Genomic DNA, 17,654 nt, shown 5'->3' with positions numbered 1-17,654 from the left:
TTATTTACTGTTTACTTCAGCTTGTTGCTGAGGTGTTAAAAATTTCTTCTCTAATTAATGTTTTGCTAGGTTATGGTCGAAATATTTCACCATGAATTCGTCTAAGGATATGTCTTTAAGAAAACTCTCCACTGGCAGTATTTTTCTATAATTTTCTATTACGCTAATATTCAAATTCTACTTTTCAGGGTTTTCAATAAACTATTATTATTACGCATTAATGAATAAATAGTTTTTATGATTAGAATTATATTTTATTTATGTAATTAATTTATAAGTTACTTAATAAGTTTTTGAAAACAGTATTTTTTGTGTTACTTGTACTATGGCCAAAAAGCAGTAGTGAAAATAGAAGACATAACATCAGAAGAAATAGAAGTACAAAGAGTTGTTCGACAAGGGTGTATACATTCACCGGTATTATTTAATATATACTCGGAAGACATATTAAGTAAGGCAATGGATTAACGAAATGTAGGCATTAGCATCAATGACATGATTATAAATAACCTGATGATACAGTTCTTTTAGCCGAATTACATGAAGACTTCTTAATTAGGTGACCGCAGTAAGCGAAGAAGAATATGGACCATTACTCAACAGAGCAAGAAATAGATGACAATAAAAAGGACAACTCAGAACATTTGTGAGATATATGTATAGAATCAGCCTATTGAAATAGTAAGAGAATTAAAATAAATACCTATATACAACTATTAATGAAAACAATGACAGATCTCAAAAAATACGAATCAGAATCGAACAGGCTAGAAGCACATTTACAAAAATACAGAGGCTTCTCTGCTGTAGAAATTTAAACCTTAAGTTAAAAATACGACTGCTGATGTGCTATGTGCTATCCGTATTATAATACGGGATGGAAGCGTGGACACTGAAGAAAAATGACGTGAGAAGACTGAAGGCATTCAAGATGCAGATGTACCGAAGAGTACTAGAGATCTTATGGGTAGATGGAATAAACAACGTTGAGGTAATGTGACGTATGCATAAGGAAAGAGAAGTATTAACAATTAAGAGGAGAAAAGTGGGATATATGGGTCATATGATGAGAGGAGATAAATATCTAATACTCCAGGTCATTATGCAACGAAAATCCGGAGAAAAAGATCCATAGGAAGGAGACGTAACTCATGTAATAACGACTTATTTAGAGCCGCGGTCTTAAAATTAAAAATCGCTGTAATGTTTATCTACGTCTGTTTTGCCTTGCAATTTTTAGAAAACACAGATTAAAGCAGAAATCTGAATTTGGTTTTGACAATTAGAAATCTTCAGATTTCGTCTCGTGACTTTAATTATAAAATCTGCTCACATTCCTCATACCTATTTATCAACAAGGCTTTTAATTCCAAATGGATTGTTCGCCGGTATACTTAGAGCTTTATATTCGCTTATTGCGGTGAATTACTCCGTATTTTTCTTATGCATTGTCAAAGTTTGTCGTATGACCGATACCTATTATGTTTCCCAAATATGTAGATATTTAGAAATACGAGTAGTACGGCATAAGAGAGCTTAAAGATGAAAAGAAAAATAAAAAAAAAAAAAAGAAACAAATAAAAAGAAGCGGCGAAGAAGTACTTGGCATAAAGAAAAAAAATCAAAAGAAAAAGAACAAGTGATTGGTTTGATTAATAATATCATATAATAACTAAAAGAAAAAACAAACATATGTGCGGATACAGCAGAGACGCGGAACTATACAAGCAAAAAGGGGAATATATGCAACTAAGAAAAGAAGAAAAGAAAGTAGAAATAAGGAAGAAAATACCAAGTAGTTTTGTGCTTGACAGAACAGCATGAAATGCTAAAAAGATGGACAGAGCATTTTAAGGGAAAACTTGAAGGAGAGAGAAAGAAGGTGAACCCTGAAATACCATTGTATCAAAAAGATAAAAGAGAAAAAATGTCTGAAAAACGGCTGAAGTTAGAGAAGCAGTAAGCAAATTAAAGAGTATTAAGCACTGGAATCCGATCAAATGGCACCTGTGCTGATTAAGAACGGAGGAGATTCATTATTGAATGTAATAAATGAGCTAACAATAAATTAATGGGTGGACTCAAAAGTAATGAATGGAACACTTTTATCTCTCAGTTGTCAATATGAAATAGAATATTGCTTCTCGGGTATATGAACCTTTCTTAAATACTAAGATCTGCTAAGAGATTCATCACATTTTGATTTGTTCTCTGAATTCTATTCACATAAATATTTTTTTTGCGTGACTCAAGACATTTTGTTCGATGCATTCTTCCAAAATCTATCCAGTCTCATATATAATTTTAAATACATTAATAATACAAATAAATAAAGTTCGTCACGGATTGATCCCTCAGATGTTGGAAATGTTCGACTGTAACTTAATCTTTCCGGGATTTTTACTACATTTTGTATCGTTAATAAATTGCACAAAGAATGTCCGATATCAATGTTTTTAATTTAAGGTATTTGTTAGTCTATCATCTTTGAAAAGATTTGCAAGATATATTTCCTTAATCTTCTTTTGTCTGTCTGGATCGGCTTCTATTTCGTTGTTTTCATTTTTCAAAAGTATTTTTCTTTTAGGTTTTTAAATTCTTGGCCTTCTTTAACATTTTTTCTGAATTTCTGTCTCCTTGATTTTTGCTCAAAGTTGCTAAATTTCTCTGTATTATTCTTTTGCTTCTTTTTCTTTGCTAGTTATTTTTTGACTATGTCTCTGTTCAGTTTTTTATCTTACTTTGTTTTTATTCTTTTCTTTGAGCCTCTTCTTCATTATTATTAGTATTTCATCCACAATCCAGAATTTTTCTTCTTAGTTTGCTTCTCTCTTACTTTTTTTACATTGACCTGTCTCTGTTATGATATTTTTTAGTTTTTTCCATGTCTTTTTCTATTTTCTCTATTCTATAGTTTGTATTGTCTTTTCCAACATATGCTTGACATATATTCTTTTGTCATCATCCACACTAACTCTCTTCAAGTTTTTTTGCATCCTTCTAAGATGTTAGAAATCATTAATATTGTTTTTTTTTATAGAAGAGACTAAGATGAGAGCTATGATGGTTTTTGTCCTACGCTGAAACTTTTTATCTTCAAATTCTGCGTTCAAGTCTTCATTGATGATAATTATATCATTTTTTTACAGCTCCATATTTTCATATAATTTCTCTAGTTCGTCATCTGATTTGTTAGAGGTTGGAGCATAAATCTCTTAAAATTATGTTTAAATCTGCTGGGGATCCGTTTAACTTAAAACCAATAACGCGATCGTTAATCTATTGAACATTTTATATATTGAACTTATTAAATTATTATTTAAAATTGAGGGTTTTAAACGTATACTAATGCCATATTAGATGTTCTTCTATCTTTCTGATTTTTAGAGTTGATTTTCCTTATCTGTACCTCATTCATACTCAGTAGGTCACCTTCTACTTTGTTAATTTTTTTTCAGTATTTGCTAACTTTCTAGAGCTATATTAACTTGGCCATGTCTTGTCTTGTCATTTCCATGATAACTTACTTGGGATTGAGATATTAATGTCATGGTTTCCAGAGTGTCGCAACCTGATCTGTTGATATATATTTTATACTTATATAGGATAATTTTTCATCACCTTTTTTTATTTATACTACATATTATTCATCAGACGAACTCAAACGGGAATCAAACAGATGACCTAACAACAAAACAACTTATCTGGTTCGGCCACATACAAAGAATGGATGAACAACGAATACCAAAAGAAATATTAAAACGGCAACCAGAAAAAAAGAGAAAACGATATAGACCGAGAAAAAGTTGGAGCAAAGGAATAAATAAAGAACTGTGAGAGAGGGCCATAGAGGAAGACCTACGGAACAACCGGAAAATGGCGGAGAACGTTATAAACCGACAAGTAGTAGTAGTAGTAGTATCATTCATCAGACAAATATTAAAAAAAATGGCGGACTACGACACAATGTGCCATTACCTACATCTTCGTAGATTTTAAGACAGCGTAAGATTTTGTTGACAGACCCTAATTATATTCGGCTAAGTTCGAATTTGGAATACTAAAAGGATTTGTATAATTAATTCAAATACCACTAATGAATGTTAAGTGCGAGTACAAGGTGATCATTCAGAATAATCTACAACTAGGAACAGGAACTCCAACATGAAGGAGCCAGGGAGATGCACTATCATGCACGCTATTCAACATAGCGTTAGAAAAAGTTATGAGAGATTCGGGAATAAACTTAACATGTACGATATATGCCCGTAGTATACAACTAATGGCATATGATGATGATATCGTGATCGTTAAAAGAACCCGAAATAAAGCAGTTGAATTTTTTATATGTATTTAAAAACGCCGCAGAACACATCGGACTTCTGATTAACTCCCAAAATATTAAATATAGGTATACGGGCTATAACAAAGATGCAACAAAATAACTTTGAGGTACAACACGAAACCATAGAAAAAGTATAAGAGTTCTGCTACTGTAGGTCACTGGTTGTCTGCAAAAACAACATATCCAAAAAAAGAAAAGAAAAAAATTTGCGTGGCTAACCGCTGTTATTTTGACCTAAAGCCTTAACCAACAGCGAGAAATATGTCAAGAGCCACACAGTTCTTTCTTACGCATCGGAAACATGTACAACGACGACCTGAGATGAAGATGAATTCTTTAAAAGAAAAGTATTGAGGACCATACATGGCGACGTTAACGAACAGAGTTGTGAAGAAGGCGATAGAATTTCACACTCTATAGACTTTTTACCGATGCAGATATCGTGAAAAGCGCCTAAGGCTTGATGCACACTTGTGTCTTTGTAAGTAGCGTGCACGCTGCGGGTAAGATGCGTGCGATCGCTGGCGGTTTAGTAGTACACGAGTCGTAATTAGGCAGTGCATACTCGAGCGGAGCCGCGGCGTGCCAGCTATTAACAAGCGACTTGCAAGCGGCGTTGTCCGGGAGGAGGTCAGTTTCTGTTACGCCGCCATGTGAATGCGGCTTGGCAGTGTATGCTAGGCAATCAGCATTTACACATTGATCGCATGATGAATTTCAATGTGGATACAGAACTGTTTATTACTACTATTAAAAACCATATCAGAATATTACAATGACAGGATTAAGAAGAGAGGAGCCACATACTTCTTTTTTTTCTATTATATAAATACTCATACACGGTAAACGCAAATACAACACGTTGCCTGTGATCTTCCATGCTGTTTGGGACTTAAGAGTCTTTAGATCTGCTTCGGCCACGTAAATTATTTACTCAAGTGTTGCTCGTGTTCTAAGGAGATGATATGCAGATTGTGATTTTTACTCCATTCCAATCAGGAGCCGATTGCAATCCCTAAGACTCTCTAAGAAAAATAAAACTCGAAATATTGTCTTGATTTTATTTTTTATGAAAATATATTTGTACATTTCAAACACTCTACACAAATTATAAGGTACAAAAATAGTTTTAATATCTAGAAGCAAACAAAAAATAAGTTAGGAACATATTTTTAATTTTTAAGAGTAATATAGGTATATATATATATATATATATATATATATATATATATATATATATGTATACATAAACTTAAAATGCTATTGTCAATCAATATACAAAAATGCTTTTAAGGGGAGCAGATTTGATTAATTATATTAAATAGATTCTTAACACAGACTCTTGTTATACTGTTATACTTCAGTACAGATTATATTTATAAAGTCAGTATTCTTTATCCTTATTAAGACGGACACGTTTTTTTTTTTAGAAAAGTCACGAGAAACGGGTGTCAATAAAAATCTACGCATCTAACCAAAAACTTGAATATTAAAACTAAATCAAAATAAAAATGATACTTCTATAAACTCAAAAAAAAGTTCCAAATATTTTAAACTAATGTAAAATTAATTGAAAGTTACTCAGAATCCTGTATCATTGGTAATAATATAAATATTTCTTTTGAATAGATTATGGCTGTTTTTTCTACACTATTGTTTCTTCCGTTCATGGATTTTGCGAGCTTGCAGCGTGGATCATATGTTTGTTTTTGTATATTGGAACATAATTAGATGACTTGGATTCGCTCGCGTTCGAATACATTTTTCATGGAATAATTAAAAATGTTGTGAGTGAAGTTTACACAAATTTCAGTATTCAAGCATCTTTAAATAAGAAATATCAATAGGTTAAGCCAAAATTGTTGTAAAAGAGATTGGTCTTAATCCATTTGAGAGATATTTTGCCACCATCTTGTTTATGGTATAAAGATCTGATATGTCAGTTAAGAAAAAAGAGTCATTAGTGTTTTTCCACAGTTTGGATCTAAATATGGAAACTTACTTTTGTAAATATGTCTCCACTATGTTTTCTTATGGGTATGCCCATACAAACGGTGTCACTTGAAACAAGAGGGATGCTATATATTATCTAATTCGAAGGAAATAGTTCAATACGTAAGTGTGCAGAATAAGTTTTTTTTACCAACCATCAAACTATGAATAAAAAAGTAGTAATAAATTATGTTAAGTTAAAAGGGAAAGAACATGAGTTACAAAAAGGAAGAACAAATAACCAAATAGTAAGTGCTTAGTGACATACTTCATAATAATACATCAACATTTAAAATAGAATGCGAAGTAGAACAAGATCACATCTTACCAAAACCATTTAAACAGCTGTTATTTACGATGTATTTTAAACTAATATATCGATATCTCTGAAAAGAAAAGTTACACACAGTATTGACTTATGGTGTAGAAACTTTTACTAAAAATCTATAAAAAAAAATAAAACTGACTCTTATTTTAGGACTAACGTTTAAATATAGAGTTTCCAATGCCATTACAATAGCGAGAACTGAGTAGAGATACTGTAGAAATAATAATACATATGAAGTAGAGCTGAGCCAGACACGCGACGAGAATGAATGACGTTAGGTGGGTTAAACGCATAATAGCAGATGCCATGGAGTGGTTAAACTCATTAAGTGGTTAAACTTATTAACTTCAAACTCACATTAGTATATGAATGTCCGTCGCACATCGTTATAGTCTGTTGAATTTGATACAACTGGGAATTGAAAAATTTATACGCCCTAATGGATAACGAAGGTTATGGATTTTTAGACTTTTTTATTGAAAGTAAGAAGATACAAATCAAAGCATATCAAAAGTGACTACAAACAAATGACCCAAATGATAGACGAATATATGCAAGATCAAACATAACGTCAACAAGATCAAAAGTAACATGGTAAACGGTATAAAATCTGAGAACACGACTACACTAATCACTAACCAATGCACTACTTGTAATTAATCAGTGTAGTAGTGTCTGGGGGCTCAGGAGACTGAGACCTCAGAAGACTTGAAAGAAGACATCAGAGAGGATGTCGAAAGCTCGACGCAGTCATAATCGATGTGATTCAACCCGGAAGGCTGTTGAGTTTAATAAAATTTAGATCGCTAGCACCCTTAAAAACGTTTTAGTCAGATTACATTATATAGTATATAATGGCTTAACAATTGAAAAAAGTGTATTTCTTACCTATTTGAATTATAATGGTAATAAAAAAATAAGAATAAAAAACTAATTAGTATTAGAGAAATTATTTACAAAAGCAACAGATTATACAACATAAAACAGGAGGAAAAATTATGGAACACTTCTTAAACATCTAGGTTATTACAGTAATTTAATAAAACATGAAGAATAACTTTTATAGATAATACTCTTTAGCATTATTAAAGCAAAATATCCTTCTGCGAGGTATCTAGAAATCTCCTTATATTCTGGTACAAATATTATGTCAATTTAATTAAAATTCTTTAAAAAGGCTTTGTAAAGATAATATATTATAATAGTCTCCCGTTTTATACCGCTGTCGCGGCTTTGGGAGTATAGCAGGGTAGTCTGCTATATCTAGGGCCTACGGTATACAAGGAAGGTAACATGGCCAGTGCTACGCTTCAACCGTCTATTATTACCCCTGGTTTTACCCAAGGTACTCATTTTTATTCAGGCTGAGTCGACCTGGGGCCTATAGACATTTTTAAAATGTCTAGATGTTCTTGCCGGCGGTGGGATTCGAACCCCGGACCACCGGCTTGCGAGGCAAGCATCCTACCGCTTGCGCTACGCAGGCCCTTTATAAAGATTCTTTAATATAATGAAACATCAAAAATAATGAATAAAAATATTCAATCTCGTTTACGAGCGGCTTATAGCTACAATAAGGAAACAAAATTTATTTGCACTATAAATTCTACAAAATAAAATGTTTTATCTGAAATCTGTCAATCTGTCAATCTAATTCTCAGCGCAATTTCTGACCGCACAATACGCAATTCTGTACTAATTATTTAAGCAATTTTCACAAAATAGTACGGGAATATTTTCAACCTAGGCCGAGAAAATTACTTTAGAAATGTTGGGGAAATTTGAATACTGGAACAGTACTGACGTTTCTTTAATTATAATATAATAGTAGATATGTATTTTTATGTATTTTATTAATGACGCATTGTTAAGTACCTAACTATGGTATTATAACTTATTTTTAGAAACTTCGATCCTTACTAGACTGGGGATGACTGGACTAGCGGGCAGGTGCTGGAGTATATGGTAGTGAAATCGGATTTGAATCTGGCCAGGCTCTTGGCTCCCATGTATCCATCTTTCAGGCCGAATCTTTGCGATCCTGGTATGTACTCAGGAGATCATAGATTGAGCTTGCTTAGGCAGGACCATCTCTAACTTCCCTGGTAGTCAAGCAGCGCTAAGGGCTTTGGAAGTGCCCAAAGTTAGCTCCAAGCTAGTTTTTGAGTGCAAAAGAGCCTTTACTGATTTCGCTCTGACCAATAGGTTTAACTTAGTATGGATATCGCGACACACATGCGTAAAAGGGAACGAACATGCTGACGCTCTGGCAAGACCGGGCTCGTCTACTCTGCTTGTGGGACCCGAACCTGTGATTGGAATGCTCTTCAGTACTAGTCGGAATAGTCTAAAAAAGCTTCTTCTGTGTAGGTTCCAGGACTACTAGGCCAGTTGTTGAGATATACGACAGGCTAGGCTTCACATGGTAGGGCCATCCAAAAGTCTTCTTTTTGGAGACTTCTCCTTCTAGACCGTAGAAGATGCTCTCTGGTAGTCAATATGCTTACCGTCCACTGTAGACTCAGGCGGCACCTTTATCTGCTTAGATTGGCCCATGACGCACGGTGCCGTCTGTGTATTGAAGAAGAGAAGATGTCCTCTGGAAGTGCCCAGTACTGGCCTAACAGAGGTGGCAGATCCTGGTTAAAGGTTTCATAAAGGCCTACTTTATGAAACCAAGCCAAATGAGAGAGTTACCGTTGAGACTTTGTTGGCTTTCTGAGGCCACAGGGTTATTAAAGGATTAGACACTCGGAACTATAGGAAGAGCTCAGAATTAGCACTAGAAACGCTAAAGATTGGGTCCTATGAGCATAATCCGTATAATAGGGATGATACAATGGATCGTCTTGAGAAGTCTAAGTTGCTGACGGGCTCAAAAATTAGTCCTACAGACAAACAAGACAGGTCAACTTAGAAAATCCTGAAGAAACGGGGTAGACGAAATTATGCTTAAACGTGGTCTGAAAGAGTAAGAATGGAACGACAAAGCCAAATGAAAAAATTTGAGCAATTAAAGTGTCCAAAGTGCCTTGAAAAATGAAAAGAAGATAAAGCAAGGCAGATTCGGAAGTGGGTAAATTGGTTAAACAAAAAAGTGGTGATTAGTAATACAGCCAAACAAAAAAAAAGGTGCTGGAGTGAAAGAATTTAAAATATTTTGATGCGTAGATTGCAAAAAGTCTTCATTTTTTCGTAGCAGATCCAGATTTTTGGAGTCGATTGCATAGTTTTAACAAAAGGTAAAAATAAAAAAAAATTCAACGTTAAAACAAAAATTAGGTAGTTAAAATTAAAATTAAATCAATCTGCCTTAGGTAATTCGAAATCCCCATGATCCTAAAGACCAAATAATTTTGATTACAAGACCCACAACATGAAACCTTAAAATTGGAAAGACATTTCTTTTAATTCATATATTTGATCCATTATCCCCAACTACAATACTTAAAACATTTACAACTGTAAAATCCATTAAATTCAAATTCAAACCATCGTAACATCCATCTCATATGACTAAGTGGAAGTATATTGATTTTCCGATAAACTCAATCTGTAACGACTATAAAAATAAACCCGTAAAGTTTAAAACTTTATCGTGTCGTAAGCAGTAAAAATATGGTAATGTTGACCCAATTTTTAAACACTTAAGGCTATCTATTAGTAGCTATCGATAATTTCTTTTGTTTTCAGGTCAGACAGAATCTTAAAGACGCGGGTGAGGACTACAGAAAACTTCTTTTGGCTCTGAAGTTTGGAGGAGTTCCAAGCATTAATAATTTGAATTCCATCTTCAACTTCCAGGTAATTTTAAAGTAGTATTTGCACGAAGCGGAAAGAATTGGTTAAGTAATTATGTAAATATCAAATAAACCCTAATTTTATGAATTTATTTTGCCTTTCTAAATATACTCCGCCAATCATTAGCTCTCGACAAACTGTTCTACTGTAATAAGTTTCACTAGCAATAATTGTATCCATAAAAATGCATATTAGTGAACAAATATATTGAATATAAATAAAAGACTGTTTATTTGTGTAGTATCAGAGTAAATTCAATGTCGAAATAATAGTCATTCAATACAATAAGAAGAACAAATAAAACCTAGTAAGATACAGGTGACAATCGATGGTACTCAGCAGAATAAGGGATACGGAACAATTTGCAATAACAAGTACGAACAAGAATTGTGCATGATAGGTACTGCAAGAGTTGACAAGAAGTTGACTGATTTTAGATTTTTATTATTTTAAAAGTATTTTGTTTGATAAAACAGGGTTTTATTTCTTCACTTCTTCTTCTTCATGTGCCTTGTCCGTTCCGAACGTTGGCAATCAACATGGCCACTCTGACTTTGTTTACGGCAGATCTGAATAGTTCAGCACATGACAATCCGAACCATTGCCGCAAGTTTTGGAGCCACGAGCTTATTTCTTCACGGCTTGTTCAAATTAGATGTGTTTGAGGCGAAAATAATAAAATACTAGTTGCAAGGCTGGCCCTCTCTGTGTATACCCGAAATCTCACCAATTGGTGTACAATGATATTGAGATACCAAATTTTTCCAGGCTTGACCGACCCAACCTCTGCTCATAATAATGCCCAGATTAACAAATGACGCTATACTAGAAGTCGAATTTTTTAGTAAAAATTCTATACAGCTTAAGTTTGATAAAAATATAACTAAACAGCTAACAGAAAACGAAAATCCAAAATAAGTGTAGAATCACAAAACATGCAAAAGATCTTCTAAGAGAAAACAAAAGAGACACTGCAGAATTTAAGGAACTTAATGGAGTAATAAGAAAACAGATAAAAGAGGACATTAAAAAACATCAAGAAGACCGTATAGAACAAACCATAGAGAAAAACCGAAGTCTCAATTGCATCAAACTGAAACTAGGAAAGAAAACATAATAACCATTAAGAATGAACAAAGACAACTAGAAAAAAGTAAATCTGATATAGCAAAACAAGACCAGTAAAAATCAACCGAGGTGTAAGACAAGGAAACACAATATCTCCAAAATTATTTACAGCTGCTCTAGAAGATATCTTTAAGTCAATAGACTGGGAAAATAAGGGAATTCCAATTAACGGAAGATACTTTTTAGATACGCAGATGATGTAGTACTAATAGCCGATACGTGGAATACACTGAATATGATGATTGAGGAGCTTCACACCGAATCTCTAAAAAAAGGACTCAAAATGAATTTCAGCAAAACTAAACTAATGTCAAACAAAGATGACAAACCTATCTATATATAAACTCTCAAGGGACAGGGATAAAACACGTAGATGAATATGCATATCTGGATGAAAATGTCAACGTAAGCAAAGAAAATCAGACTATCGAAATAAGCAGACGTGTAAAAATGGGATGGGCAGCAATCGGATGACTCTCATACGTACATAAAAATAAAAATAGACCTCAAAGACTGCGAACCAAAGTGTTAAATTCCTGTATCCTACCTGTAGGAGCTATACGGAGCTCAAAACTGGACATTCACTAAAATAAACATGGAGAAGATCGCTTTTAAAGAACTTAAATTAAACCTTACATCAGTTTCAGTCTTTGCGTGCCCAGATTTTTTAAAGACTTTTACCTGCAAACAGATACAAGAAACTGTGAGCTTGGGGTTGCGTTAACGCAGAAGTGCTACGAACTCTCACACCGGCTGAGATAAGATACTCCACAACCAAAAATTAATGCCCGTCCAATGTATACGAAATAAAACAAATGAGGCCACACATAGAAGGTTATAGTTTTAAAGACATCTTAGACCACCAATCCTTGAAATGCCTAAATAACCTCAAAAGTTCCTCTGGTCGATTAGGCAGGTGGAGTTTAGAACTACAAAAGTAAGATTTTGAAATAATCTACAGAAAGGGATTCCTCAACAAGGTAGCAAATGCTATATCCCGCCAACAAGAAACCTGTAGAGAAGAAACAGAGCTGGAATTGTTAGCATTAGCACAATGGTATAATAATTTATATGAAGATGTCCTCCGAAACTCAGACAGATTTCTTGATTTACAAATATCAGATGGAAGGCTGTATACATATTTGAAGTGGCCAACATTTGGCAGATACAAAATATAGTAGAATCCGGATATCATAACGTTCATTCACTTTAAAAGAAAAGAAAAAATGAAAAAAGGCGAAATACCAAACAAAATATTCAAACAACTGCCAGTAGGAAAAAACAAGAGAAAAACCGAGGCTAAGATATATAGAATAAATAGATAATGATACAACAAACTAAAAATAAAAAAATCACAACAAAATGATTGTCAAGCCAGTGATGATGCGTACCAGGATATAAAAGAAAAGAAATTTTGGAGAAAAATCGTGAACTCGACTACAGCAGGCCATTAAGGAATTGCAAAAAAACCATTTTCCAAGTAGCGCAAAAATACTACTGGCCATGAAGATATTCAAACAAATAACAGACCATTTTAGGAATTGAAGAAAAGGCCTTCAGTATAACCTATCGCAAATGCAACCAGTCGGAAAAGGCGAATATAAACTGTATAATAATATACTGTATCAATTTATTTAACGTGACTATTCTCAAGATCTACAAAGGAGATCATTTTCTTGATAGCCGTCAAAGACTGGTTTACAAAATGGGTTATCGCCCAGCCGATAAAGAAAGTATCCGCAAATCCCACCATTGACACCCAGCACTCAAACGACAATAAGACTTTGACAGCTCCCAGATATTCAAACATACCTGGGACAATGGGCACAAAGCACAATTGAATAATACATTATTAATCAGGAAAGCTGTTTGATGCTTTTGTGATGCAAAAAGAGAAAAATCAAAGTCGTAAAGCCCTCATCTTACTATAAATAAATGAAAAAGCATATCAAAGTCCATAGAATGTAACAGTCTTTGGTTAGCAATACTGACAGAAGAATACAGCAAAAGAATATAGCAACATGAATGGATTAATAGAAGGTCAGACACATCTTCTACAATTAACTACATAAACACACAAAAATTAAAATTTTATATCAATTCGAGGGTACAACATTACCCTCTGAATTTCATCTCCAAACATGGCTATTTACTCACAAAATCGAGGCCAACTAAGTCTCCTATCAAATAAATAAATAACTACAGGTTAAAATAACTTCTTGTCTTATAATAATCTTTTTCGAAAAATATTTCTGGATTGGAGATCGAAAAGTAAAAACAAATGTAAAATGTAATTTTCAGTAGTAATATCCCTAGGACATTGATAACAGACGAGATAATTTCATGACAATGGAAAGCTCGTTCCTTGGTAACATCAAGAAGCCTAAGGCTGAGTGCTGTTACCAAGCAACGAGCTTGAGAAATTTGTCATGAAATTATGAGGCATTCATCAATGTCCAAGGGATATTCGGCGGATAATTTTTCGAAAAAAAAAATGAATATTCCCCAAATATATTTGTGACTGTAGGTTGTATTTCTGGGAATTTTTTCTTTGATTAGCGCATTTATACTTTGAACATTCTCATTGCCGAAACGTGACATTTTAAAATTTATTTGGATGAAGTTGTCAAACTCGATCGTGTTGTCATAGGGATTGAAAATTGCACTAAATGCAATTATCAGTCTAATGTTGACATGATTGGGTGAAATTTTTCCACATGACACAAAATGACGAAATTTGAATGGTTGTTAGAACAGTCGAAAAATTATCATTAAAATCAATTATTGTGGTTAAATTTTAATAACTAAGATATTTTTGTAATATTTTGTAATATTATTTTTGTAAGTCTTTTTTCTTTTTACCTTTTTTAAAGATATTTGGACAATCTTTAATAATGCTATGTTCCTTCTATCTATTCTATCCTATAGATATAACACTATCTTCACTTCTCGAGATTTTATTACAAATGTTAAATTTTTAAGAGTATACAATTTTATTAAACCTACAAATAAATAACAAAAAAACCAATAACAACAATACTAGAATATGGGAAGCAGTTTTATACGAATAGAAGTATCTACATTGACTGGTTGAGTGCTACTTTTTGTATATTGTACAGAGTTATATTGATATTTGAATAATAAGTTTAAATGTTTTACACATCGATCTGCGATGGAGTATGATAATACAATTTTTAAGTATATGCTTTAGTTATTATTATTTTCATTGTATATAACACCGTTCCTGTATTGTATACATTCTGCATTTTACTCTCAAGATCAAGAACAAGACTTTTCTTCATATGGGTGAAAACCCAATGTTGGCTATTTCCTGGAACATTATTTCCTGAAACTTTCCAGTAATCTATCGAACATTCAATTCAATGTCAAATCAATTTCATTTAACCCTTAACTTGGCAACGTATATTATAATATACATACATATACATAATATACATTTTTGAAGAATTCACAGAAGACACAGATGATGTTGAAGAAAATATAACTTCTGAAAAAGATATAGTAGAAGCTGTAGAAATATTACCTGTTTTAGTCAGTAAACGAAGACTAGCAGCAGCTACTCCTTCAGTAGTGCCACAATTTTCTCCAGTAGTGAAAAAAAAGCACGTTCTTCAATAAAATTATGTAGTCCTTATGTAACCTTCAGTCCAATGGCAACCATACAAAGATTCTCCAAAATGGAAAACAGGAAAATCCACATTGAATGCCCTCAGTTAATAAAACACTATAACGGTCATATGGGTGGTGTGGATTTGGTACACATGTTGATTGCTCTATATAGATTACGCTTCAAATCACATAGATAGTATATGGATATTTTTTCTTAAATTATAGATATATCCATTAATTCTACAAAAATTAAATAACAGTCATTCCTTTGAAACAATTTAGAATTAAACTTGCCAAAAGTCTACTGCAGGCTGACCAAATAAAAAGGGGACGTCCCAGCAATGAGCAGCTACCACTACCTTCAAAAAAAAATTAAAAACCCGGTAAACCCCAAGATGATATCAGATTAGATCATGTGGATCATTTTCCAGTGTACGAAGCAATGGGCAGGTGCAGAAATTGCAAGAAGGGACAAACTGCCATATTTTGTAATATTAGACTATGTTTAGTGCATAACAGGAATTGTTTTGTGGATGTTTACACTAATAAATAAATATTTTTGATTAAATTTTGATACTTCTTATTCATATTACTTGTCCTTCATAATTTGGAAATGTATGATATGCTAAACAAACCTATTTTTCGGTCTATTTGGCGATGTATACTCTGGTATACAATCCAAATTTTTGACATATAGATGTCATACATATTTTTTTTTTGTTATAGAATATAATATGTATGATGCCCAAACAGGAAACATACCAATTTTCAGACTTTTAGATTCAAAATTAACCTTTTCCAAGTTAAGGGTTAACATGTAAGAAGAACACAGTAGCATTCCCATTCAACTTCAATCAAAATTGTCAAGTAAGAATACAAAAGATAATATAATTATTTTAGATACGATGGCGAGCAAGCAGCACTGTTAGAGAATTTAATCACAATCCATTTTTCTTTATTTAAACATTTTATTTACAAGCGAAAATTTTTTTGTTCGCAATGATTTTCTTTTTACAAGAATATGTCTATAAAAAATGTATTGTCACCTTCATGAAAGAGCTCAATATCAGAAGAACTTGACTATAGAAACTTGTATTTTAGAATAAACAATAATTTGAATTTTGAATTAGAAGTACAGAAATTTTGTAAATGCTTCTTATTTTAGTCAGAAGAGTGAATTAAAGTAAAGAAAAAGATATTTGGAAAATGAAAGCAATGTAATATTTTATGTAAATCATTCACTACTACTATCGGTTTACAGCGTTCTCCGACGCCTTCCGACTCCTAACCGCCATTCTTCTCTATTCAGCCATAGGCCTGGAGGGATTTCTCTTTCCTCTAGTTCTTTTTCAATTCCCTCTCTCCAGCTTTTTTTCGGCCTTCCTCTTTTCCTTCTCCTTTGTGGTGTCCACGTCAAAATCTGTTTTGGAATCCTGTCATCTGGCATTCTCTGTACATGGCCGTACCATATTAACTGTTTTGTTTTTATGTCATCAACTATTGTATGCTTGACTCCCATCATTTCACGTATTCTCTCATTTGGTATCCGATCTCTTCTTGATTTTCCTGCTGCTCTTCTCCAGAAGTCCATTTCTGTTGCTAGTAACAGTTTCTCTGTTCTTTGTTTCATTTGCCAAACTTCGCTGCCATATGTGATTACACTTTTAAGTATGGTGTTGTATATGAGTTGTTTGTTCGCTTTAGATATTGTTTGGTCCCACAGAATTCCGTTCATCATGGATATGGCTTTGTTTGTATGTATGTATATATGTAAATCATTCAAAGGCTAGTAAAAAATAGACGTACCATATTACTGAATTAAATAACTGGGTAAAAGACTAAGTTTACATTGTAGCAATGTTTATTTTCCTTAGATGTATTTCTTCAATCCATATATAAGTAATAATGTGTTGTTTGGTTGTTGTTGATTTAATCACTTATATAAAAACTATTTAAAGATGAAAAAGGCTGGGAAAGTTCAATATTTTGCAGGATCCAGAGTTTATTCTGTACATAATATATTTTAAAATTATTCTGCGACTGTTTGTCCAGTTCAATGTACTTATTTTTAGTAAGTACTATTGTAAATAGAATTACAAAACACTTAATGTTATATATTTATCTAAAAATCACCTAATGCTTTAAAATAATACTTCTCTTTCAGGATAAACCTTGGGTATTCGGACATTTGGTTCAACTTCAAAGAAGATTGGGGAAAGAAAGTTTTCCACTCATTGAACAAACATTTTATCCAGATCATCGTGAAATGGTAAGTCATCCATTTGTAATTAATTATTTTTTTCTAATATCGTCCCTGCTTTTTTAAGCTAAAGAATTATTTGTCGTGTACAAAGATCTAAATAAATAAAATAAAGGATATGTGAACAGTCTCTTCTGTTAACTTATTTTTGTCACTGAATCTTTTCTACA

At 32.9% G+C, this 17,654-nt stretch overlaps 1 protein-coding gene across 1 annotated transcript in view; it reads left to right on the top strand.

The window, feature by feature from the left end:
- Syn (synapsin) overlaps window positions 1-17,654 on the top strand; it is a 340,086-nt gene that overhangs the window by 38,845 nt on the left and 283,587 nt on the right. Inside the window, exons 5-6 of the mRNA XM_072521611.1 lie at window positions 10,359-10,469; window positions 17,389-17,493. Of these exons, the coding sequence (XP_072377712.1) occupies window positions 10,359-10,469; window positions 17,389-17,493 (216 nt within the window). The remainder of the gene's footprint in view (window positions 1-10,358; window positions 10,470-17,388; window positions 17,494-17,654) is intronic.

This window comes from Diabrotica undecimpunctata, chromosome 2 (genome assembly GCF_040954645.1).
Source record: "Diabrotica undecimpunctata isolate CICGRU chromosome 2, icDiaUnde3, whole genome shotgun sequence".
NCBI classification, from domain to species: Eukaryota; Metazoa; Arthropoda; class Insecta; order Coleoptera; family Chrysomelidae; genus Diabrotica; species Diabrotica undecimpunctata.
The sequence above is the reverse complement of the archived record's forward strand: the minus strand, read 5'-3'. Positions and strand labels throughout refer to the sequence as shown.